Genomic DNA, 27996 nt, shown 5'->3' with positions numbered 1-27996 from the left:
ACTACACAAAGACAGTTGATTTTTAAATGCAAGCTTTCATTTAACCAAGTGTGAAAACTGTCTGTGCATTTTTAACCGTTCAGAAAGTGAGATTCGTCTGAGATCAGTTTTTCACCAGGTTTTTCTTGGATATATCCAGTTGGTTTTACTCGGATTTATCCAACCAACTGCTCGTTCTGAAGTGGCCATGCTGTCATCATATTTTGCTCTAAAGAAATTGCCAGCCACCAAATATCCGTCCAGTCCATACAGTTTCGTAAATCTTCGCACACTCTGGTTCATCCTACCCTCTCCATCGGTCACTGTCGGAAGGCCTCTAAATATCATCTTTCCATATGGCTGTTTATATAGCAAGAAGACATAACGGTGGAGCCCTGAAATATATTAAGTCGAAACTCAAGGGTTGGAAACATAGGCACAGTTTTATTTTCCTTAATGAATTGCAGAAGATTTGGTCGACGTTATGGGTGTGGGCAGGAATGAATATTATGTGTGCCTTTTTCAGAAATAGTTGGCTAAATAGAGAAAAAGAAATAATTTTGCTATCCGCTCAGTTTACTTTTGCAGTATCACATCTTAGGCCATTAAAATATTTGTAATTAGTTTTCCAAAAATGAATCATGCAAATTATCAGTGACTGATCTTACATGACCTGTTCATGTTCGATAATATCAGTTGTTTTGTTATTTTGAGTAAAGGCCGCCATATTTGATGGTGGGTTGGCATCATCTGTACAAATTTAAAACCCTTAAACCACGATTCTCTTCGTCATATTCATATGAAAAGTTGTTCAGTGTTTTGGGGAATAAATGTTAAATAGCAATTGTTGACGGATCACGACGGTTAATGGACGAACCATGCATTACCATGTCAGAAGCTTAGCTGTCCATACTGCCAGGTCAGCAAATTTCCTGAAGCAGCTTCAGTAATGGCTGGCTTAATAGTCATATTGAAAAGCTTTATACGGCTACTTCTCCTGAATTGATGGTTGTATCAGCTTGTAGTTTTCAAAATTAAATTCTACAGCAATGTGCTGTTGGTTGTAAATGAAAATGGTGCTCAGGTCACCTCTAATATGTTGCCGTAGCGGCCTGTCTGAAAATCTTGGTATCGATACGAATGTTGGCAAATATACATGGCTTAGCTAAAATAATTCCTGTGTGCATAAAAGTAAAAGCTATTTTAGCTCTCTCATACGCACGCAATGCTGATCCATTCCTTGTATCACTGTTGAAGACTGTACTTTACAATATCATGAAAAATGTACACAGCAGACGTATACAGACTTTCACATATTCATTTAAATGAGGACAAAAATCACAGCTTTAATGTTTCGTAGAACAGTGCTTGATCCTACAGAATTTTGAATCTGCAGATTTTACGAGACTTGAAAACAGACTGGACAAGCAAGAAATGTTCCCGCCTTTCTCTCTCTCGCTCGCTTGCACACACACACACACACACACACACACACACACACACACCTGAAATATGGAAAGACAGTCACAGTTTCCACAGAGATAGTCACAGAATTATCTCCTAATTTGTCTGTAACTTCTGCAAGTAAGTTCACTATTGCCATCAACATCTATTCCTAATTTGTTATATACATCTGCCAGGACGTTCACTAGTGCATTATGTATATCTATATTTTTTTGTAACTATCTAATCTTTATAACTTTTATTCATGGCTGTAAACTGTAAAGAATATCTTTAATTAGGCTTGCCTAAGTCACATGAATTTGTTAAAAGCATAGTATGGCATAGATCTTCGAATATATGCTTACATTTGTGTTGTCAATAATTAATAATTATACGACTTAAATGGCGCCTTTGCTTAACTTCTTGTTGCCTGATGGGATTACGACGTTTCTAGAATAATTATGTAGCCTCCCATTGGTTGAGCTATGTCATATGATTAGGCCAATTCGACGAAAAATGAGTAGTGTATTCTGTCACGTGGGGTCCTTTTCCAACTACAGTCGCAATAGATAGTGTATATAAAGAGAGAACTGAGCAATCAGTTTCATTCCGATTTTGGAGACATTCACACTTATTGTGTTCCTGTTGTAAGTCTGCAGACGTGTTTTATGTTGTACTTAGACATTATTCAAGAGGAAAAACATTTATTTGGCCTGTTCAGTGGAAATAGAAAGTGCTAATTATTTGGACCCTAATATTATTCTGAAACTGTTGTAAATTATTCGAAGGAATTTTGGACAACGCCATCTTGACAACATCACGGTTCTTGGAGGACCAGTAAATTTCCGGTTTTTTAAATTTATAAGGAACTTTTCATTTATTTAGGACTTTCATGGACCTTTATAGGGATTAGTTTGGATTCACTTCGTAATACTGTAAGTTCATCTCACATTTTCATTTATAACTTTGATAATTAATTTTTTTAAGCTTTACAAAAAAAAAATTGTTCCTTCTTTCCTGTTTCTTAGTTTTTGACCATAGGGTCTTAACAAGTGTCATCAATATATATTCCTATTTTGCCTTGTAACTACTGTCAGTACGTTTACTAGTGTCATCAATATATATTCCTAATTTCTCATATAACATATTGCAGTACGTTAACTAGTATCATTAATATATATTCCTAACAGCATCTTCACACAATATTGTCTGACTTAATCTGTATGATACATGCATTGTCCAAAACGATTTTAAAAATATATATTTACAGATATGTACTTGTATACAACATTTGAAAAGTAATGTTACCCCCTGCATTAGGCTTGTGATATTACACACATCATAATATCCAAAATACATGAATCGCTTTTATATTACAGAAACACTCATACTATTGCCTAATTGCATGGTACAACTTTGAGTGGTTCACATACCTGTGTTTTGTGGTGGTTCTGAACCCATATACCTAGTGGCCTCAAACCCCTTTGTTACATCTCCCCATGGAATATTCGTGACCAGCCAATGTTGAAATTCTCCAAACACTGGATTCGCACGACTTGGTGCATCTGGGTCTACAAAAAAGCCAGTGCTCGTTGATACTACATTTAAAGTGTGAAAATCAATCATATTTTTTGCAGGATACTGGAGTTGATGAATATAAAAAAATTTAAACGAAAAACATATCTAACCTAGACCGTACCTCAAAGACGGTACAATGAGAGTGAAACGCTTACGTATCACATCGACGTTTGGACAAAGTTAGGGCACTTTGATCTTGTTCTAATCTTCTATTGGAAAGATTTCAATAGTGTTCGTGTCACAGCCCTTTCCACGTTGGCATACATGATATCTTCCAAATTAATCCGAAGGAACAAAACTTTGTAAATCTCTCACGTGAAAATGATTTGAAATTTTGTTATCAGCTATCCATTATAATATAAAAAGAGACCCAAAAGGACCTGAGACTGCTTACCTGATGACATATGCTTCATAGCCAGACGAAAAGAGCCGATGTTTGGATTCTTTCGATAGATGTTTTTCCAATGCTGTCGGGTGCATGTTATGAAAGCAATTATTTCAAGGTTTAACTTTTGTATTATATATTCATCTACACTAGATGGCCCATCAGCATCACTGATTCAATACTGAAACACATTTTGACTGGAATGCTTTCTGCAAAGTTGGTCAAATTCTATGGAGCTGGTCTTTTTAAAGATAAACTTGTGTTTATTCTTTCTTCAACAGCAATTTTTGATGACTGACTGTCACCAGCCATTCAAGCTTGCGAATTTTTGGTCAAATTTAGTCAATTTTTGTTGTAAATGTTTTTTAAAAAATGAATTCCATAAATGTTATTAAAAGAAAATAACAATACTGATAATTTATCTGATCGAAATAATTTTTACAAATCTGCAATCCTTTTATGCGAGAATAATTTCTTTTGAGTGGAGCTTGATATATGGATTAAAAAATGTTTCTATTTGTTTGTAACGGTCGCCATATTTGATGATAAATTTTCATTATTTTTGTTATTTTTGATATAAAACCACAAAGCCCTTTGTACCGAAATAATTTCTGTTAAATTTGGTAAGGTTCTTTAAGTCTTTACTTTTAGTAAATTTGAGAACAAGTCGTTTAATTATTTTGTATTTGAAGTTACAGTGGCCATATTTGATGGCTTATTGTCATCATTTATAACAATTTGAAAGTCCTTTAAACTAGGGTGCTCACTGTCAAGATTTGTCATATTCGAGTCAGAGGGCGTTGAGTAAAGAATTGTTTTAATGTTTGGTTAGTTTAGTAGTTGCGCTTACTGTCATTATTTGTCATACTCGAGTCAGCGGGCGTTGAGTAAAGATTTATTTCAATGTTTAGTTATTTTTAGCAGTTGTGACCTTTGATTGCTGGCAAATCAGAATCATTTATCTTAAACTGAAAGCACTGTTTGTCAGGACATTTTGTTAAATTATGTTGAGCTGTTGCTGAGAAGAAGCAACAACCTGCAGATTTGCTGCGAAAGCTATGTGATTGCTACGAAAACTATCAAAGATACAGGTTTGTTAGAACATGTTCAAAGAAATATTCCTGCAAAGTTTGTTCAAGACTAGTAAAGCAATTTTCTCTGATATGTTAGAAATATAATTTCCACTTGTTACTGTCGAAGTTACTTGTTTGCTATGATAGCAATGAGAAAAACAATGTTAGTACATAATGTCATAGAAAAATATTCCTAACATTATTACAATAATTGGCTTGTATGATTTTATTTCAAGATATCAAAATTCCATTGTCCACCTTGTTGCCACGGAAGTCACACAAGTGCTAGGGGAGCCACGAATGCTATCACTTTGTTAGAACATGTGCAATGAAAGATTCACTCGAAGTTTGATTAAAACTAGTTTAGAAGTTTTGAAGGGACCAAAAACAGCATGTCTTGAGGTAAATTCCTTCAAAACTGGGTTTATGTCTTAACGAACATTCCAACAAATAATCAGTTTTGACCCAGTAGTTGCGGAGATGTCCAAAAAATATTTTCCACTTGGTTGATACGGAAGCTACATAGTTGGAAACTATAAAAATAAAGGAAGACTCGTACAAATTGTGGTCAAAATTTGCACTGGTTGCTATGGATGCCAGATTTTGGACATCGAAGCTATATTTGCATAGAATAGATCCTAAGAAACATCCTGGTAAAATTTGATTAAAACATTTTGAAGCAGATGTCATACACGTGGAAAATGGACGGATTACAGACAAAGCTGTACCATAAGATCACATTGCCCTCGGTCCACTCAGTTAAAAATAAATAAACAAACAAATACCTTACAAAAAAGAACAACAAAATACCATGCATGATCAGGGTGTAATATGCTCCTGGTTCGGCGTTGAAGGTCACACGGGGAGGATTCCTAACCAAAGCTGTGGACAAAATGATGCCAGGCTGGACATCAATACTGCCATAACACACCTGCATAAAGAAATCACAAGCTTTTGTATAATTGAAAGGACATGTCACCAAAATAGCTTCTTTTCTAATATTGGTAAATCGTTTTCTTATAATAAAAAGGTGTCTGATTTTTTTATTATATTAAATTATGTCAGATGTTTAAAAATCAGATGCATCTTCTAATATTATTCAAGAGGTTGAATTTCAGATATTAGAAAACTGTTTTCTAATTTTAGACATTAGGCAAATATGGCTCTTTAATGTTAGGATATCATTTTCTGGCATTATACATGCTTATTTGTTTTCATAACGGCATAACGGCCAGCCATACAGTGAAAAGAGTTATCTTCTTCTTGCAACTTGAACGCCAATATATTTGATTTTTATGTTTTACGGAGGTTGATTTGTTTCATATTACTGCAGGTGCATTCGAACTTAATATCGAAGGTAACCTTTGGTAGCCTATGCTATCAGTAGGGTACCATTGGTTGTCATACGTAACCTATAGGTAGCCAATAATCAGCTATGGTAAATATGTGTTTGGTACTTAAGTAAAATTTCCACGCATATGAGTATTGGTAGCATTGGTACGCCATCTTTCAAGATGGCGATTCAGCTGATGTTAAGCCTCGCCTTATAGAACATGTATGAATACTTACAATGTTTGGAAATGTCAATATGACTGGCTTGATTGTAGCATGGAAACTGCTCTCAAACAGTTCGTCATCCATGAACTGGAAATGTTCTTTATTATCTTCTTGTATGTGTCAAGCCGCATTTTCTTGTGCTGTTTTCCTTGCTATATGCAGGTTAGATTTTAATTGCCTTTACAGCAAGCAGTGCTTACTTATTTTCAGCTTTAAATATCAAACTTAACAAATTTGATTTTTAAGTTGCATCTATTTTGGAAATTAAAACGATCAGGCAGCGGTAGATTTAAGCTATAGCCTGTATTGAAAACAGCTCGATCAAGAGAAATTAATTTTTCATTTACCCCATTATATTTATGTGGTATCAAGATTGTTCTAAAAGTGATATGATATTTATTTATTCTGATCCAGTTAAAACCTGGAATAATTTTTACGAATTTAAATAAGCATAACGTATTTGTACATTTGAATGACCATATGCAAAGAAACGTCAGTCATACATGCCTTCAGAGAAATTGTGTTGACTTTCAGTATCATCGGTGGATCCAGAAATATCGGTGTGAAGCCCCAGAGGTGTTTGCATTTTAAGCAGTTTTATGGCATAAATTTAACCGTCTAACTGTCAAGAAAACTAACTCTGCGAAACGTTGCGGTTGTTTCATATTACTTGTTTAGGTGGGCGCTAAATTGGTCCGTCTATCCATTCTCCCCCGTAGCTGCCCGTAAATCAGTAGTTTTCAGTGACGCAATCACTGGCATTTAGCCAATCAAACACCACGTTTTGACTCATTCTGATCGGTGATTAACTCAGCTTTTATCCTTGTATGTCTGTAACGTCGCTCTCTTAGTAAGAGGGGTGGTTAATTGGATTTGGCTGGGGTTGTCTAGAGGATGACCTCTCTCGATATTATAGCCCGGCGTGAGTGAAAGAAGAATATAATTTCAACAGAGAACTGAGCAAGAATAATGGGAGAAATGAAGCGATACGAGCCCCCTTTTGACAAAGAAATAACAAATTTAATCAGAACAAAAATCATGACGGCAATTCCAATTCAAGTTAGATTATATCAATACAATTTATCATGTGTGTCCAAACTGGATTCATTCCATTATCATAACGAGACGTGAAAAGAGTGCAATGTCCATGACTGATGTGCATCACTTCCTTCTCTTTGACTTTATATCAACGTCTCCTAGTTCATCCTTCCTAAGCTCTATGCTATGTCCCTTCATGGACTTCCTGATCCTTCTTTTCCTCAGACTTCTTTCTTCAGACTGTCTCGTCTCTCTCCCAGAAAGCTGTTCCTTATTGGTGTTCTCTTCAGAACTTGTGCGTCCTAGCACTAAAACATGTATTTCTTTTTACAAGACGACCACCTGGTCCCTTTCTTGTTTCACGAGGAAAGCACTATTCTCTTTATGCCTCCCCGGAGCCGACTACACTTCCTCCTTCCAGGAAATTTTCAAAGTAAAGAATTTCGACTAAGGTCGTCACTTTAAAGTCTGATTGCTCTAAAGTGTACGCCCTAGTTCATTCTGCCCAATCGTAGGCAGCGGTCCCTAATTTTTCCCAAAGAAATAATTCCTTTCATCAGGTTTAGACAGCTCGGAATCTGTGAACGACAGTGCGTGACAATTTCACTTTGGTCCCTACCAAGCGGTTAAGGTTGGTAGCTCAAAGGTTTACTTTCTAAGGACCGTGTTAATATACCCCGGTCAATTTCAATGAGTTGGAATGCTGTCCCTTTGAAGTTTACACTGACATGGGGGGAGATGAACGAAGAAAGGCTCTTCTGGCTTAAATTCGATAAACTTTTAATGCTCAATGCCTTCAACTCTAACATTCACTGCAGTTCAAAATTCGACACCACTGAAATTCAAAATTCGATACTTTACAATGTTTTTGACTTTGATAGCCAAGAAAATCATTCTAGCCTGATATTTTTAATTCAAAATTGATATTCATCGCTAATAACATGTTGAAATGTATTAAAAATTTTACAAGATTCATTTTTAGACATTCTATGACGACGGAATTAGAGACTGGTAAAGCAAGACGTAGAATAAGACCCGTGTAAACCGAATGTTTTCCCCTTCCGGAGACGGGAGTCAGACCTGTTGTAGCCTATATAAAAAACTATTAATATTTCCTGTCCCATAAGACTCTCTTCTTTCAATATTGCATGTCTCATAAGACTTCACTCTCTTCTTTCAGTATTGCCTGTTCCAAAAGACTCTCTTCTTTCAATGTTGCCTCTTCCAAACGACTCTCTTCTTTCAATAATGCTTGTTTCAAAAGACCTTACAAATTCGATGGGAGCCGCTCTATATAGTTCTACAGACCACTCTGGAACACAGGAGGCTTATGCGAGCTTAATGTTGAAAAACCACAGCTTGAGGAAAACATACAGAGTGACAAAATTACCTCAGATTGCCTCCATTACCTATCTTGACAGATGACCCTATCTATCATACTAAAAAAGAGAGAAGGTAAGTAACTTGCAAATATTTCATTCCACATCTGACCCTCGATCTCCTGCTACTATTTCCGTTTTTGAAGATTTGTTTTACTCCTGAGATATTTTTCTATTCATCAAGCCGTCATTGACTTTTCTGCGTTGCTCCAAACTGAAGTTACAGGCTCAGAACTTACGAATTGCGTGAATTTTTCCTGCCGGGCCAAACTTACGTTCACCTGCAACTTGCGGTGCTTACTGAGAGATACAGTGTTTGCAGGTATACATTCCTACATTGATTTGAGAACAGTGGTAGATGCAAAAGTAAGTTTTTTCCTACCATTCACTGACCGCTCCGGTGGCCTAGTGGTTAGAGCGTCCGCCTCGGATGCGGGACGTCGCGGGTTCGAACCCAGGCCGAGTCATACCATAGACTTATAAAAATGGTACTTACAGCTGCTTCGATAGGCTCTCAGAATAATGAGGCTAGTGTTAGGAGGATAATATGACAGGGTGGGACGTGATGCCACATGTCTGCTGCATAATTCCTCAGTGCTATAAATCATTATAAACTGCCACACTGCAGACATCGTAGCGATATAACTGAAATTTGTTTAAAGCTACTTTAAAAAATCCATATCGCATCGCAGTGCTACCATTTACTCAATTCAACTCTTGGAATCCTGTTCCATAAAAGAATTATGCCTGCGTTTGCAAACATCCACTCATTTTTAAATCTGAAAGTATAACATTCGCTACCTCCTGGACGATATATACGGATACCAATTAGTCATCTGTCTGATAGGGATTTATTGTTTACTATATACTGCTTTACGTACAATTACGTATACACTTTACAATTATTTTATTAGTTGGCTCTCTTGGCGCTGCTATTGTGTCAATGGTGTGCATGTCTTTTCAGCATTGTTGTTATTGAATGAATGAATTATAATTCTTCTTCAAGATTTTTCATATTATTTTGTGACTTTGACAAAGCTTTATCTAAAACATTGCATACATGTTTGTAGAATGAAACTTCAAAAGGTATCAAAGTACATATTTTTAGTTTGTGCCAAATGTTGATATGAAGTATTCAGCAGGCATAGTTCGAGCCTTTTTCTCCTAAGATTTGTAGCAAATAAGCATCGTGTATATATATATATATATATATATATATATATATATATATATATATATATATATATATATATATATATATATATATATATATATATATATATATCAGAAATTGATTTTATCATTAAACTAAACCATATACGAATTGCATAGTTTGTGTAGTTTCAGGAAAACTGGAGTTTACGTTTTGTTAAAAATAAATTTTAATAGGTGGATGCAACTCAGCGCAGAGTTGCTTTTATGTGCAATTTTGGAATTTGTCAGAAAATACCACAATGTAAAAGAATTCTCGCGTTATCGGCGCTTTAGAAAAAGATGTGACGTCATCACGATACATAAGGGTATCCCCCAGAGGTAAAATCAACAATCAATATAGCGGAGAATACACATGACCAAGACGTTGCGAAAGAAATGAAAAACGAGTCGAGAGTAATCAGCATAACATAATTGCAATTTTAGTTTGAGATCATCATCACTATTATCATCGTTATAACCATCATCTGTATAATGATGTTGCTGAAGCAAATTATAAATAATGTCAGGGACCTAAAGTTTACATTTTCGATTGCTTTATGTTTTTTTGTTTGGGGGGGGGGGGGGGCGTTAAAGTGACTCTCAAATAGCTTGAGAAAAAGTACTCTTGCTCCGATTTGTGAAAATCGTAATCCATCATATTATGTTGGAATTTTTTATATAAAAGAAAAACACAATATATCCGACTGATCATGAAATAGTCGGTCCCTAACTCTCGGTACTTAGTCAAAATTGAGGGTACACGTATTCCTTTATGGAGGTTCACACTATATGGAAATGGAATAGGAACACTATAAATATAATGTCATCCTTTTCAACTTACCAATTTGGATAGTGAAAGGGTTTTATTACGTTTTGTCAGTTTTGTTCGTTCGGCGATCGGGCTGGCTTCACGGGTTAAAGGATGGGGCCGGGGTTGGATGAGATTCATTTTCATTCCTAAATTAAAGCTGGCATTGGACAATGCATTTTCGAGTTGTTGTTGTTGTAGGGTTTAACGCCATTTTTCAGCACATGATAGGCCATACATGGCGGCCAGTATTAATGGTGGAGGACGAACCCGGGAAAAACCCGGAAAGAAACACCGACCCTCGAGAAGCTACTGGCAAGCTTTCTCACATACCCACATTGGCCGATCCGAGACCCGAACCCACGCAGACAGAGGTGAGATGGCAGTGATCCGTAACGGAGAGCGCTTTAGACCACTCGGCCACTCGGGGCCCCCATTTTCGAGTTGAAATAGCACGTTGCCACACGATTTTATTGCCAATTTCCTAATAATCGTCGGCAAATTTATTTAAAACCCATTTTTATAATGTCTGCTGTAGATGACAGCATACCGCTCCGGTGGCCTAGTGGTTAGAGCGTCCGCCTCGGATGCGGGAGGTCGTGGGTTCGATCCCCGGCCGAGTCATATCAAAGACTTACAAAAATGGTACTAACAGCTCCCTCGCTTGGCGTTCAGCATTAAGAGGTTAGTGTTAGGACTGGTCGGCCCGGTGTCAGGATAATGTGACTGGGTGGGACATCATGCTACATGTCTGCGGCATGATGTCCCAGTGCTAGACATCACTATAAACTGCCACATTGCAGACATCGTAGCGATGTGACTGAGAAATTGTTAAAGCTACGTTAAAAATCCAAATCACAACAGCAGCAGCAACAACAACAGATGACAGCATCGTGCAAATCGTCTATGAACATGACATCTGCGCGCGTAGGTAAGATCTTCCTTTTCAACTCAGTTTTTGACTCTTCATCAGAGATGTACTTAATATTAAAACCTGAGCAGCATCTGATCTTCTGTTTTTTTTTTTGTTTTTTTTTTGCTTTTTTTTTTGTTTTTTATGAACATGCCTCCTTTTGCACAAGATTGGTATACCCTTGTAATGGATAAGTGCGTTATCTCTAACCAGGCTGAGCAGACTGTACATCTCGCGGGGACTTGGATGTAAGCTTGTGACGTCATAGCAATCTTTTCCTAAAGAGACCATATACTAGTCATAGTCCTGATAACTAAAATGGTTGTGAGCAGGATCGTTGGTTTCCTCGGCATACTTTAAATATACCTCCAGAGAGCGAAGACCCAGATGAACTGGACCAGTACGCTTCTGATAATAACAAAGCTGGATGAATCTGATGATAACCGACCTGGACGCTTCTAATAGGAGTTTAGGGGAATCACTACCTTGGTCCAACACGTGTTCTCAACGAATGAAATAAAACATCCTATTAATCCCTTATTTTTTTCCAGGCCAAGAATAAAGCAAAAAGCAATAATTAAAAATCGCAGGTGTTGCAAATCATATTTATAAAAAATACTTTGATCAACATGATGAATGAAAAACAGATTTGTTCGAACGGTACTATTTCAAATTAGTCAAAGCTGGAATATACTGACCTTCATATTGAACTGGCATAAGCTGTAATATATTTGTGTTTCATTATTGAACTACAGTCCAGTAGTCTGTTTTATAGATAATAGTCATCCCCTAACAACAATAACAACAACAACAATAATAATAATAATAATAATAATAATAATAATAATTGCTCATCTATGTGTTTGTTTCAGGTTTATTTTATTTAAGTCAGTATTTATAACCTGTTTAACCAGCTCTCTTCAGACTTTATTTTAAGAGTCTTGCTGACTGTTACTAAGGTGATTGTGCCCTACTTTTCGTGCCTCGTTGATTTCAGTTATACTTTTATTTAGTCATTTTCATATGTTAAGCAAAATGCTTTTTAATCTTTATGGACTTTCTAGCCTATTTCTCATTTCTTCAAAGCACTATTGGTGTGTTGCAGGAGGACAGAGTGCTCTTTTCACTTTTAAGATCTGTCACATTTGGCAAGGCAATCGTGCTTGTTATATAAATACCTTTTGATAGACTTTTGTTGCTCTTAAATGTAAAGTTTTTAGCAGTAGTCAATCCTTATGCAAACACAGTGTACATAGTCATCCCAGATAATTATGATTTTCAATGTTATGTTTCGTTGTTCTAAGACTGACTCGTGTGCATCAAAAGTAGAAGCATACAACTACAAAATCCAAGACTTGCAACAGAACACATGGTTTGCTTGTTTAAGTACTGTGCAGTCCATCAAATATCAGCTTGCTCTTATTGATAGGACAAACGATTTAAATGATGCACACAACAGAAAAAATGTAGGAGGCCATTACCTTAAAATGATTCATGTGTAGCTGACATTCTGGTAATATTGTTAATACACGTTGCTTCCACAAGTGGCATTCTCGTAACATGATTAACATACGATGCTTCCACGAGTGGCATTTCTCGTAACATTGTTAACATACGTTGCTTCCACGAGTGGCATTTCTCGTAACACTGTTAACATACGTTGCTTCCACGAGTGGCATTTCTCATAACATGATTAATATACATTGCTTCCACGAGTGGCATTTCTTGTAACATTGTTAACATACGTTGCTTCCACGAGTGGCATTTCTCGTAACATGATTAACATACGTTGCTTCTTCCACTAGTGGTATACTTGTAAAATAGGTAACACACGTTGCTTGCCCTGGTGGCATACTTGTCACATTGCTATCATAGATTGCTTCCACTAGTGACATTCTTCTTACGAGTGACAGTTGAATCATGGTTGTCAAATTCAAGCATACGAGTCATGTTAACCAGTCTGTTGATCTACAGTCAAATACAGTCAAATTTTGTATATTGTTGATATGACAGCTATCCAGAGTAAAGAAGATAAGTTGTGTGGTTGGATTTAGTAATGAAGAAAAGACTTGTCCGGAATGAGACCGATGATGTACGCAGAAGATTTAACCTATCACTGAATTCCAGAGTCAGACACATTGATATTCATGGGCCGCTGGTCAATCCTATCATTAAAAAATAGTATCAGGCATTACGTTTTCATAGGCATAATTGTCAGCATGATGGAAATTCTAGTTTAATGTCTGTCACCTAAATGATTGCACTACATGTACAAATTCAAACGACCATACCTTTATCAGAGTACAAATTCAAACGGGCATATATTCATCAATGTACAGACAGTTTTATGATATTTTCAATATATTCTTTGTGTCGATGCTAGCTCATCCTGGAGCAGTTGTCAAATAAAACATGTCTGATTTTGCATGATGTGGTATGTTAATTTGTAGGTGTAGTTATCGCTACTCTATCGATAGGTTAATTGTTGTACAGCACCAGAAAATTCCTAATGATAATCATCGTCGCTCAAGGAGAAAAAAGACGCGTGCGCTGAATGTCAGTAAGTGTATACTTGTGTTATTGGCTGAATATATCCATATACTTGGAGTGTTTATACTATTGAGAATGTTGACAATGCTAACAAATAAAAATGCACTTTATGTACGGAGGGAATAGACATTATTGAGCAAGTATTATATGACTGTCCAATTATTAAATAGTTTTGAAAATCATTTGTGTGAATGGACTTTAATGTATGACCCGAATATTAGAATTATGCAAAAAGATGACGTGAAAGCCATGACAGTCATGTTGCTATGTTGCCAAAACGAATGAAAGAACATATGATTTTTTTTAAATGGACCTTATTGTCAATTATTAATACGTGATTTCAGTTTGTAAAAAAAGTCTTAAATCAGTTTCTCCCTTTCATGTGTTTTTGGCAAATAAAAGATTACCAGGCAATTTAACAATACCTTTGGGTTTATGTGATAGCGTGTGTCTTTGTGTGCAATATGTATGTGCACGTGTTTAAGAAAGCAAATGTATGTAAAGGTGAGGATACGAGGCAATTTAAGGTAATCCCTATTACATCAGACCAGGTAATGATATAGGAAGCATGTAAAATCCTGACAACTTATTATATATATATATATATATATATATATATATATATATATATATATATATATATATATATATATATATATATATATATATGTAACAGTTGTTTATACAGAAGAATAAGTTAAATATCACTCACCCTTAAAAGTTTCGGTGGCACTACATCAATGACGTCTGGCACAACTCCATCTTTCTTAAAACTGATTAGGCCGGATGGCTGGAAAGCCGAAGTTACAGGCAGAGAAAATGCAACAGAGGCGATTGTAATAAGCAACAGTCTGTGGTGACAGAATGCAAGAATTTTTGCCCATTTTCTTTCGCTAACAGCGAGAGAAACGTGTGTAATGTACGTCATATCGAATGGTCAATTCAGCACTTGCCGTGAGAATGTTAACCTTTATGCAGCAGATGACCACGCCCACGAGATCGTTTGACAGTTACCATTCCCGTGCTCGGACATCCCCTAATTGTGCATATTTGTTCTTTTGGTCACCTGTCGTTGACGTCATACGTGGTGGCAAAAAAGTATCCAGTCATAAACGACGACCATAAAGAAGTCGACAGAAAATGCCCACAGTAATTATGATGCACTCTATCATCTGCAAGGCATATATTTGCACTAAAGCTTTCATATTTGGGTTTGAAAAGATATTTCTTTGAGTAATAATTATATTTTTCAATATACTTTCATACAATACTCCTTATATATAAACTTGTACGAACTGTAAAGCCACTTGTATATTGTTCTACAGTTTAAGAAGAGATCTACAAGTTTGAACAATTATTACAATTATGAGAGTCATTGTACAATTACAAACCATTTGCCGGTAAACAAACAATATGTAAAACATATTCTTTTTTGACAGTGTAATTGTGGACTTGTAATGCTTTTCAATCTATCAACATTCGTAGTAAACACTAACTCTGACAGTACTGTTACGGACTTTTAACGCTTTCCAACCGTCAACATTTTGTAGTAACCAATGACATTCATCTCAATGTAGTTATAACATCGCGTAGAAAAAAAAGCTATTTTATGTACTTTCGATCGATCAGCAAACATGAAGCTGTACTGTGGCTACGCTCATATGCTGTCAGAAAGAAAAAAAAATGATACAGAAATGTGCGCTTAGCATTTTGTGTCTGTGCACGAGTGCCTAGTTTGTACATTCAGCACTACCTGAGACTAGCATGCAGGTCTTTGATTGGTTTTCTTTTTTTCAAAGACTTTTTCTTAGAGAGAATAATTCTAACTATGACAGAATGCACATCATTACAGCTTTACAAAAAATTGGGTGGCGCCTTCTTAGTCTTAGGGTTACATTAAACGAGCTTTTCTTCATTGCAATACATAAGAACAAGTGTAGATTTGACTTGTACAAAATGAAATGCTTATGGATGTTACATTGTTTAAAAAACGTTTATGAAAAATATTTTTCTAATGCCGCTGTGCTATTCAGTGCTTGGTACACATACGTAGTGTTTTATCTAGAACTTCAAAAGTTTATCGACACGTGATATTTGAGCCAGTCACTGATAATAAATGTCAGTAACCTATTATGACCAAAAATAGATACAGACTTGAGGAGGACAGTAACACAATGCATACAGAAATGTTCCTATTGCTTTTAGTAAAGCACTGGGTTTTCATCTCTACTTCAATAAATGATTAATTTCTACTTTGCTGAGGGTATCATTCAGGTTCGTTAACTCCAACATATAGCACGTGACTTCAGTCAATAATAATGATCAGGAATGCAGTTAATCCTGGTTATCACCAGTGATTACAATTACACATTTCTTTGAATTCCTAAATGGAAAAAAGAACAAAAGATAAATCAGATCCTTGCCTCGTATTAAAATTAATGTTACTGCTTTATCCTTTAAATACATTTGACATTTTTTTTTATACAAGTTACCATAAAACATATACGATAGCATACGTACGACATGTATTTTTCAGTCGACATTTTGTGCTACCACTTCAATTTATTTGCCATTTGTCTTCAAGACTGTGGTTTTATTAGCAGTGATAATAACATGTCATCACTCATGGGATTAGACAAATGAAACTACACGCTTTCTGCCTTTGGGCAAACGCCACACCTTGTTTGCTTATGACGAAAGAAACGATTTTCAAGTGTTTTTGTTTTGTTGTTGTTCTCGCGGGAAGGAGGTAGTTACAGTGTGATACTTTCCTATGCTCAAATGTCGTGTTAATGTATGGCCTAATGTACATTACCAGAACGAGTCTGTTCAATATCAATGAAACTTTTAAGAGAATCTTTTTACTACATTAGTTACTATTAACTAATTTAAATGCTTGCAATGGTTAACTCAGTGACACTGTCGGTGATCAAGTAAGGATTTCTTATATTGCCACAGGCAGATCTAAGAATATAGTTTAGGCTACCATGTAAACAAGTAGTATGGTAATAGATAATTTTATACTTCATTACTGATCTAGATTAAAGCCTTATACACCCCACCGTGACTATGAAACGCACATGTTCACGCGTGAACGTTACCCACATGTGCGCTTGCAAGAGGAAGTCAAATGGGATAGAGAACTTCAACCTAGATCAGTAATCAACAAAACCGTTATTATCATACTACTCCTCACTCGATTGCATAATCATACTTGTGGTGCTTATGGAACCTACTACAGTGCAGTGGCAAACAGTTACTCAATTTTCACTGCCAGTAAATCAGAATCGTTAATGCTTCGGTTCAGTCTCTGTTATCTGAATCTCCTGTAGTTTTCTATTTCTGCCAACACGATGTCGAACTCAACTATGCTAATCGTTTTATCTTCAGTGACCATCGAGTACAGCTTGGTAATTACACTGAGACTGCTTTGTGTAGCTGAGAGAAGTTCTGAACATACACGTATTCTCGCATACAGTCGTGACGAGATTATTTTACTGGCGCCATCAGTCACACCGCTTACTATTGATATAGCTCCGTGTGCCTAGAATAGTCAACGTAGAAGTGATTTTCTCCACACATATACCAACTGTGACTGCTGCGGCGATTCCATAAATGACAAATATGACCACATACACGTGTTTGTATTTCACGAGTAGCGCAGTTCTCTTGATTATTCATCTCGCATCTTTTGTTCTGCGTCGATTATTTTCTCGCGTTGGTAACACTGAGGTTCTATTATAGTTCTTCTATTAATAATATGACATTGCTTCACATGCTGACCTTGATTATATGCAACACGCACATGTATTTCTAAGCAATTACACCTTTTTATTGGTAGAACTGTCTTATGATTATAGAAAATATGCATACCCGTGTCACCGTTTTGATCTCGGTCCAGGTACGGAAGTAGCTTGTGGTATGTACGTGCGATTTGATTTTTGTTAAAGTTAGGCAAAATTTCTCCGTAGGTTTCCCGATGACCGTTTAACCACAAAAAACCACAGATACACCTAGTTTATCAAATATCAAAGCACTTGTGTTGTTTATTTTCTTCATCCATATTTTGAAACACAACCAAGATGTGTGAAACCATGTTTGGTACTTATTTGCCATGCACACTGTTCCTGAATATCACCTCTTGTGTGAGCATCCGTGAGGTGGGCCAGAAATGATAGCGTTGATGAGATTGCAGACCGCATAAACGATAATAAACGGTCTTCAAAGGCTAGTGAAGGGATCAGAGGAGGCATCCACAAAGTTAATGTTAACAACAGAAGCACCTCTATCACCGCAAATACTTGCATCTGTTTATGTGCCCTTTCGTTAGAAAATGGCTATATGTTTAGACCCGAAAACAACCATCTGAACAATCTCTGCAAGACCCAACTATCTGACCGAAAAAAATCTCATTAGGAAACCTCATTGAGCCCCCATGATTGTTGTTGTTGACGACTTTAAAAGTCCAATGTTGAAATTCGGGTTGCTATAATGAGGTCTACGGCGATGTAAGCAGCAAGGTGCGACTGAAAAGAATAATATCGAACAACAACTTTAGTGTCCGATTTATGATCTGCATGATCAGACGAATCCTTGTTAAATATCATAGACGATTCAGCAGACTTCGCAAAATTGTTGTTGTACCTGGCTAGTTCAATAATTGTTGTGGCGATTTCAACGTTGACGAAAATTCCTTCGATTTGCTTCCGGTTATGCTGAACAGCGCCATGGTGCCATTGTTAACAAAAACAGCTAAGAGATCAGCACTGTAATGGTTATTTTCCCCCTGTATCAGTTTTTTCTTCGATTTTCAATAAGGTCTCACCTAGACATGTCCTGCATTTGTAATTCTATTTTTTGTTGATCAGGGACCCTAGTTGGGTACGATTAATACTGCAAATCATTGATGATGCTATATACCAAAACAGGCACGTCTATGCCAAATGCGGAATCGCGTACATATTTGAATATTTCCTTTTATTATACATTATTGGTTGTTGTTTTCATCTCATATCTTTTGTGAGACAATAATAATCTGCTCCCAATCGTCAAATTTGCAATAGCTGAATCAGCTATACGTTATTGAGGGCTTACTTGATAATCTTAACAACTGGAACTGGCATTGTTTCTGTAGATAGCAATACAACAGGTTCAAGTCGTGCTCAAGTCACTAATCACCGAAGTCGATTTCGAATAGAATGAATCGTTTGCAATCTTAGATTTATCAAACTGTCCGTAGAAACATCTTTGAAGCTAACAATCACTCACATTGTAACTTGTTTAGCGATTGGTGCCGCGCGCAAAGGCGATGCCGCGCACCTTTGGCGTGCCTGTAAACAACCCACGAACAACACCATTGAGGCCTGTTCCATTATATGCCATGCAAACGGGTTTTCTTGAGTTTATGACACACATTGGTATCACACATCCAAATGCAACTGTCAGATCAACGGGTGAAAACACAAAAATATATAACCTTGCGACACTTGCGTTGTCGAGGCTGATGCTTCATAATTACTACTAATGGCGTCACAGGTCAGGTTAGCCGGAGTCTTGGTGGTGATCCTGAGAATGTATGGCACGATAGTGTAACTGGTGCCATCAGGCCCTTAGGTTAAGTACGCATAATTCGTATGTCCTCGGAAATCTTATTAACATCAGGCCAACCAAGAACCGCGTATGGAGATTCGATCGAGATGGCAAAGCTGAGTTTAGGGTCTTGTACGCGTATGTTGATTTTGGAATCGCGTTTGGTCACTAATTTAGTCCTTCGTCGGATATCTTTATTGAATTGATTGATTCAATCTCGTACGCATCTGGAGAAAGTCAAACAACGTTCCAGATGGATCCACCCTCTGACGAAAACACAAACGAGCTGTTCGCGGAGAATCCCCCAAATGGACGTGATCGAATATTAGTCCAACTATACTAAACGCTCATAAATGCTAATGCAGTCTCATGTGGTTACTTTCCTCCGCTGTGATTGGTTTAGAAAAAGTCACATAAAAGTCTGGTTTCGTTGATGAGATCGTGATAAACGAGGTAATGAGCGGAGTTGTTTTTTCAACATGCTAAATCCTAGCGCTGATTTCACGCAAGGCACAGAGCGTCTCAGCTAGATGTGCATCAGGTCTCATCGTTGGATTACTCATCGATGTCTTCAACAAGTTCATGCATCAATGCGCAAAACGACACCGGGTCCAGGACGATGTCATTAGTGAACAACTGCTGACAAATCATCGTGACATCATTAATGAGTTCTGGAGCTATGGTACCAGCCCAAACCTATCTTACGAGTGTTTCAAACCGATCTACAAGATTGTGAGGGTCACACAGTCAATCAAGGCTCTTTCCTTCCCTTTCTTGTTGCTCCATCCACCTCTTTAGTTCTCATTGTTTTTCTTAGCTATTCTGTTTCTTATTCCTTTTTGCGAAATCAGAGTTGGGGTGCAGGTTGTTATTCCTGTGTGAGAGAAGAAGGTCTTTGTTCGGGTGATATATGTTTTGTTATAGGTGCACATTGTTCTGTTGTGGACGCAAGAAGTCTTGTTGTTTCTCTTTGGGTACAGTTTTGCTATGGAATAAATAGATTCTCGAAGCATTTCTAATATTTCTTTCCGTGTACGTTCGCGTGTACTTGCATGTTCGTATTTGGTTGACGCTTCTTCTTGTTTCTTTTTGTTTCTCTGCTTCTTAAGGTTTGTATAATGGAGGTGCTTCAGGTTTGTATAATTGTTGGGGTTCATATTCGTAAAGCAGCCTGCTACGTGAATTTGATGAGCGGCGCAAACGTTTGTTAAGAACCCCTATGTGAGATCTTTTCGTGCAGTCTGTCTCGACTGTATCATATCTTTAACATTTTTTTTTCGGACGGCTATAACAATACGAATTAGTTTCTGGTATTCACGAACAGCTTTGCAGCTCCGGTCCCCATATATTTGCTATGGCATCACTCTCATTCCTGTTTAAATTATCGTGTCTGAACCGGCATAGTACAGGATGGTCCACCAGTTAAGTCAAGAGTGAGGAAACTTTACTGCCCTTGAGTGGCCTCAGCTCAGATATTTCATAAATCATCCCACGATTAATCAACAGCAGACCAATTCCAATGAATATTTGCAAGACTGCATGCGTCAATGCCGCAAAATATAATTAACACGGTACAGTTGTCCCGATTCATTTTAGGCACGTGTGCAAAACTTTTTGCGATTTAGATCACGTCTGTGTTGCTTGTCGACCTCTGGAAAATCTTCTGACGCGATTGTCTCGGTGTTCAAGCATTACGTCGTCGTACTCGACAAGATTATACTCACTCAGATCAAAGTTGAAAATGGTAGGAGCTTCATCGACTGTTGAAAAGAAATCAATGGTGGAAGATTTGCATCTTAGTGACAACTAAAGCGCTGCCGTAAACTACCTGATAAAATCATAACACGTTCGATCGGCAGCTGATGGCGCAGTTGTGTACGACCGATCCCAAAATCATATTCATTAACAGTTGGGTTTTCCCTGATCCAATTATCAACATAGGAACTGAGTTTGGAACATGTCAACATGTTTGGGTAGTTTAGGTTTAGCCTGCGTAGACAAATCAATGACGGCTAATTTTATCATTAGTGATGCCATGTCAAATATCGCCTGTTGTATAACACAATCACGTCTTCATACTGTGTGCGATGCCGCAAAACAAAAAACTCGTACTGCAATTCCAATGCAGGTTCACACACGTAATGGTAAAGCTGCGATCACTGGAATTTGTGTTCGATGTGGAGCAAGGAAGTTCACCACTTATGAAAACCTCCACCGAGAAATGCAGACGCGGGTTCTTTTTTGTTTATAAAAGCCTGTGGTGATGCCACTGCTGCGGTAGCAAAGTTGTTTCGTGTTTATTTTAGCCCCTCCCTCCCCCCCCCGCCCCTTATTACGGCACTATGTCAGTAACATCACTTTTAACGAAATTCTCGCTATCCTGCACTCTGAAAAATTAGTATGGCCTGAGAGTGAAAATGAGTGACATTGGATCAAATAAAATTAAGATAACATAAGATTAAATAACTGAAGTAAATGGTTGTTTCAGATGAACAAAATTCTTTCAAACAAACTTTGTTTTCATTTAATATGTCGTTTTCTGTATACGATAAAACGGATATGTGTCATTTTTCGAGATTGACCTAAAACTGAAAGAAAAATAGAAGTGGATGCTGTTGCTCTCAGTATCTCTGTATAAGACAATTTTTCAGATTAAGCCAATTTTCTGCATTCTTTTATCACGATTAGCAGTGTTAAACTGCTCCGTGTAGAAAATGTAGCAGATATTCTTATCTCGAGTTAACCAAAACTTTCTTTTGCAAACGGTGTTTCAAACAAGTTGAACATATTTAATGTTTCACTGAAATAGTGTCTGAATCTTTTTAATCTTCAAGTCCGTGATTAATTTTAAAATTTTAATTACCCCCCCCCCGCCAGTATATTGTACAAGGTATACATTTTAATTTTATCTTTCAGTTAAAAATAAATTCATAACTCAATCTGTTACATTTTATAATTACCCGAATCGATGGATCTTGCACGAGAAAAATAATTGGTTCATAATTGGAATCACTCAGGCTTTTAATACTTTTCGTTTTCCACATGATGTAAGACTCCTCGTAAACGTATTGTAATAGGATAGCTCAGAAGAGTCTCATCTCGTTAGCCGACTCAGATTTTGCCGATAGTTTGCTTCGTCAAGGTATTATTAAAGAATCTTTTTAGACGAATATTTTCTTCGATTGGCGGAACGGATAAGAGCATAGGAAAAACTTGTGACTTTTAGTTTTAAATTTCCTGGCACAAATCTCAACTATTGTTTCCGGCCTAACAAATTTCATCCAAATCTGTCGACAGATAACAGAGTAATTGGTTTTTAAAAAACTTGCATATTTTCAATTACCATTTTATGCAACTATTTAGGAGAAAACGTTTGGATATATTCCATCTGTCATCAAAATACTGATGTTTTTTCCGCCTCTTTTTGTTGTTTTAATGCACAATGCTCCATTGATATAAATCACGCAGCACCTGATTTACCAAGCTCTGCGATACACGTTGTGCCAAGGTAGATCGTGTTTTAACTAAGGTCACGGCGACTCAGTGTCGTCCACATACGAGTAGCGGCCAATATGCCACAAGTGCTCTAAATTTTGAGGTAACCCTTGCTACGAAACTCATTATGACACGTTTGTATAACTTTATGTGCTGATTTTCAAAAGAGATGTTAGAGTTGACAATTCCCCGACCGATGTGCTTTTTCCACTGGGTAGGGCTGGGGGGGGGGGTGCAGTGGCTTAAGGCACTCGCGTTTACATGCACTCACACAGGGCCGGATTAAGGTGGGGGCCGAGGCACTTAAGATAGCGGGTTCCTTATAGATCCATAAATACAAACTAAAAGGACTAAACTGTATAGTTTGTATTATTAAGTATAACACAGATACTACCAGTAAAACAACAATAAGTTGAATATAACAGGCCTTATTGAATTTATAAATGTATTATCTTTCAGAATTCTTTATCGCAAAGAAAAACAATTTAACTTCAAAAATCTATGATAAATTGGGTGTATAAATTAGGTATATTGAGTACAATCTTTCCCCAATGTTATTCATTATTAGAAAAGTTGCTGACTCCATTAATCTCATCCATGTTACACATTTTCGATAGAAAACAATAAAATCAATGTTTGTCTTGCATATTTTCTTCATGGTATAAAACTTTTCTATCCCGTTTTAATTCTTTTGTTGCATTTTTTAGAACTCAGACAATACTTTATGTATTGATTTTTATCATTTACAACCTAATAAATAGAAGTGTTTTCCATCACTGGTCATTTGTTACTAAGGAACAACCTACTTTTTTTTTCTTAATCTTCTAGGTATTGGTGCACAAATGGTGTAACATGTTTGATTGACAAGTTGACATGTGCATATTTTTGGATAAACAACGCACTCGACTGACATATATTTTTCAATTACTGACCGTTTCTATTTAAATCTTTCTTTCTTAATTATAGGGAAATATACACACGAGCCACTGTTAATGTTATATGTGTTATCTTTTATTTAATGTAAGTCAACGTACTTATACTGTGCAGTGTTCACTAAAATTCGAAGTTTTAATGCAAACTTTTGTTAACTATCTCCTTTTTGTTCTTAAAAATGCTACACCTGAATTTACAGAGTATATTGTCATATGCTGATGAAAATACGAAATCTACTAATCAAAATGCCTAAATTCCCTTACCCCCACCTCTCAACCCCACAAAAATGCAGTTTATGTTGCAGTCATAATATTGATTAAAATAAATACGGATACGAACAACATTGTAATACTTGCACTGTAATGTATAATTACGATAATGGAAAACCTAATGAGAATGCCTTCATAAATTTGTTCTCAATGGCAAATATCTGCTTCAGAGTAGTGATTATCCATCCAAATTTATATCACATAGAATATCCAAACAAATTTTGACAAGTAAAGTCTGACATTATCTCAGCTTGCAAAAACGTAATGTATTCATAAATTCTATCTCCGCATTAAATGTTTTTGGTCTCAATATATATTTACGTCGTAACTTGAATATTTCTAAAATTACATTCTTTTTCACTAACTCCTTATCTCAATCAAACATCAACAAACACATGCTGAAATAAAAACGTTCTAACATTTTTATCCCATTTCAGTTGCAGAATGTAGCAATGTTTTGGAAATATATTATCTAGGATTTTCAAGGCTCTATACCAATATTTTAATATCCGTTTTTATCTCATATGTTACATAATGATTCTACCATATGTATTGCTTACGTTTGGATGAAACATAGAGTGTTCATATTTTGTACAACTTCTATACTTGGATCACCCATGGTAATATAATCATTCATTGTTCATATTTGTGTACATATTCTATAGATTGATCATCCATGGTGATCGATCCATATATCAATCATATTTGTTTATAAGTTGCATACATTCGTTCTTGTTTGATTAATCGTGGAATTTACATTTTGTGATTATTTCCAGTCAGGACAGATATAATTTCCTTTTTCAATGTTGGACTTAATGCGCACGTGTTTGGTGTCAGATTCACTCATCGTTCAATTATATTATTAATAAACAGCTTATTCACGAAATTACTTTCAGTGTCTTCGATAAATACAATCCCAACCACAGTGTCTTCGATAAATACAATCCCAACCACAGTGTCTTCGATAAATACAATCCCAACCACATTATCTTTGATAAATACAATCCAAACCAATGTTCACCCTTTTACAACAGCCATGGTGTCTTCGATAAATACAATCACAGCCAAGGTTCACCCTTTTACAACAGCCATGTTGTCTTCGATAAATACAATCCCAACCACAGTGTCTTTGATAAATACAATTCAAACCAAGGTTCACCCTTTTACAACAGCCATGTTGTCTTCGATAAATACAATCCCAACCACAGTGTCTTTGATAAATACAATCCAAACCAAGGTTCACCGTTTTACAACAGCCATGGTGTCTTCGATAAATACAATCGCAACTAAGGTTCACCCCTTTACAACAGCCATAGTATCTCTTATTCAGTTAGCTCGATTTGATTTAATTTGTTTCACGCTTTTGTCTCCAAGAAAGACAATTCTCCATCGTTTAAAATCAATAGAGGAGATCGAAACAAACACAATTATCAAGTAAACTTTTTTCAATATTTTAACAGTATCCATGCTTGCGATCCTATGGGCAATAAAATATGTTTAAACATTTAAAAACTATGATAATTATAGAATGTATTTATTTATTATTATTGCAAAGTGGTATCTAGACTTTAAAAAAAAAGAAATTCAAAGAGAGGGAATAAATATTTACCAAACAAAACTGTTGGACAGCTGCAAAATGGGAATTTAAAATATTCAAGAACAAGCGTTACAGGCTTTTGAAGAATCTATCATAACATATTTACATCGAGCAACCGAATTAGACTTCAAGCTTTTTTAAGTTGTACAACAGACAGCGTAAAAAAGGCAAATATTAAAAATGATGGTTTGAATTAAAATATGACGGTGAATTTGTGTTTGCTCTAGTGAAATCTCCCCAGTAAATCATAAACATACTAACGGATTTTGCATTGATAAACTTGTCATTGAAGCAAAACAAAAATTAATCAAGAAATAACTTATGTCATAAAACAGCTCAAACTTAGGAAAGCATCAATGTTATTCAAAATTGCATTTACGTTAGATATGACCAGTATGAACGAACCAAACTCTGAACCTTTTTCCCATAGAACGGGGATTCGGCTGGGATGTGTTTTATCAACACTTTTTCACCATATTTTTATCAATGACCTTTCACAGGACATACACCAATCAAAATTATTGATATATGTAGGTCCCACTCCATCTAGAAATCCAACTTTAGCCGACTATAAAACTTCTTGCAATCACACCCATCAATATGCAAAAGACGTTTGATATATATATATATATATATATATATATATATATATATATATATATATATATATATATATATATATATATATATATAACAAATACTCCCTGACAAAGAAACTACACCATCAACGGTAGTAAAATCTGTGTATTAATTTGAAATCACAATACACAAAGGACTGAAAAATAAGCAATCTTTCTATATCTTTTTCAAATGTAGTCGATCATGTTAAAATCTCTTTGTATTCTAATATGAACTGTTTGTCACAAGTAGACCAGATTTGTAGAAAAGGTCGAAAATCATTTTATTTTCTTGTAGGAGTTGGCAGAAATAAAGCTTGATCCAGTCATTTTACCTGCATCAATTGTACAAAATAAGTGTGATGCCAATTGCCCTTTATGGTTGTGGAGTTGGTATAATACCAGAATGAAAGATTTAAGAAAACTCGATGTATTTCAGCATCATTGCACCATAATTCTGCAAGGCTTTCTTCACACCACCCAGTCAGGAATTGGCGTTTGTTTACTGTGGATAAAGAACGCTGACACAAATAAAGGGAAATAGAATTTTCAAGGTAAATGATGCCATCTTTCAGAAAATGTAACATCTAAAATATTAAATTTTCGGATAGTACCTATATCATTCTTGAAATGATGTTACAAAACAGAAAGATTTCGTTCCCGATACATGTGGCATTTTGCACACATACAATATTTATGAAATTTTTTAAGATTTTGTTAGAGAAATAAACTGGAAACAAATTATAAAGGATGATTCTTTAAGCATGACTACGGGCACTGACATATCCTGCACAAGATCTTAAGTGTTTACAATTCTATAAAATCGTAAATGTTGTGACAGATTCAAAAAGCATGAAGAGAGTTACAGTTAACCGCACCCCTTGCAAACGGTTTGATACGTACCAAATAAGAACATACAATTTTGTAAACGCTGCAGATATAATAATCCAAATAATATTTTATTGTCAAAGCATTGTGGTACAAGATAAATAATTTTGGAAACGTATAATAAATAATGTTGTCATTTGTCTTAGCGTATTTCTTCACAATATATTAGATGAGGAATCGTGTTCAACATCTTCTGGATATAGGATTTCTCAACGACATCTTCTTGGATGAACCCAAAATGTAACAGAAATTTATTTGTTCTCTGCATCTGAATGAATTCTATTCATTTGATTTTCAAATCATCTAAGTTTGGCAGACATACGATGGTAGAAATCTTCATAGTCGTTGCTTGGTAATCTTGACATAACATTTTATTCACTGAAACAAAATGCTGATAATAATATTTAAAATAATTACGTATCAAAGGATTGAGACGGCCTTACTTTTAACAAGTATGGTGCTCTCATACCAGGATCCCCAAGAGGAAGTTGTGCGTACAGGAGAATCCTCTCATGTACACCTATGTGAATTCCATATAACTGTTGCCATATTCTTTTCTTTTTCATTCTTTTGTATCCGTTATCTCTGACTCATCACGATGATGACACTAATTGTGTTGATCTCTTAACAACAAAAGAGTGAATAGCTACACCAAATTCTAGCGTAAGGAATGAAATCAATATTATCGGGTTGGTTTTGTTGGCGAAATAG

At 36.0% G+C, this 27996-nt stretch overlaps 1 protein-coding gene across 1 annotated transcript; it reads right to left on the bottom strand.

Annotated features, from left to right (window-relative positions):
• Positions 1 to 111: 111 nt before the first annotated feature.
• On the bottom strand, positions 112 to 27851 carry LOC149795432 (protein D2-like). Its single transcript, XM_089963800.1, has 4 exons — positions 27729 to 27851; positions 5269 to 5389; positions 2856 to 2993; positions 112 to 374 (listed from the first exon to the last, which is right to left on the bottom strand). The coding sequence occupies exons 1-4, from the start codon at positions 27849 to 27851 to the stop codon at positions 112 to 114; spliced, it is 645 nt and encodes a 214-aa protein (XP_089819926.1).
• Positions 27852 to 27996: the final 145 nt, after the last annotated feature.

This window comes from Sinohyriopsis cumingii, chromosome 7 (assembly GCF_028554795.1).
Source record: "Sinohyriopsis cumingii isolate HCF-2022 chromosome 7, ASM2855479v2, whole genome shotgun sequence".
NCBI lineage: Eukaryota > Metazoa > Mollusca > Bivalvia > Unionida > Unionidae > Sinohyriopsis > Sinohyriopsis cumingii.
This window is presented reverse-complemented; position numbering and strand designations above follow the sequence as displayed.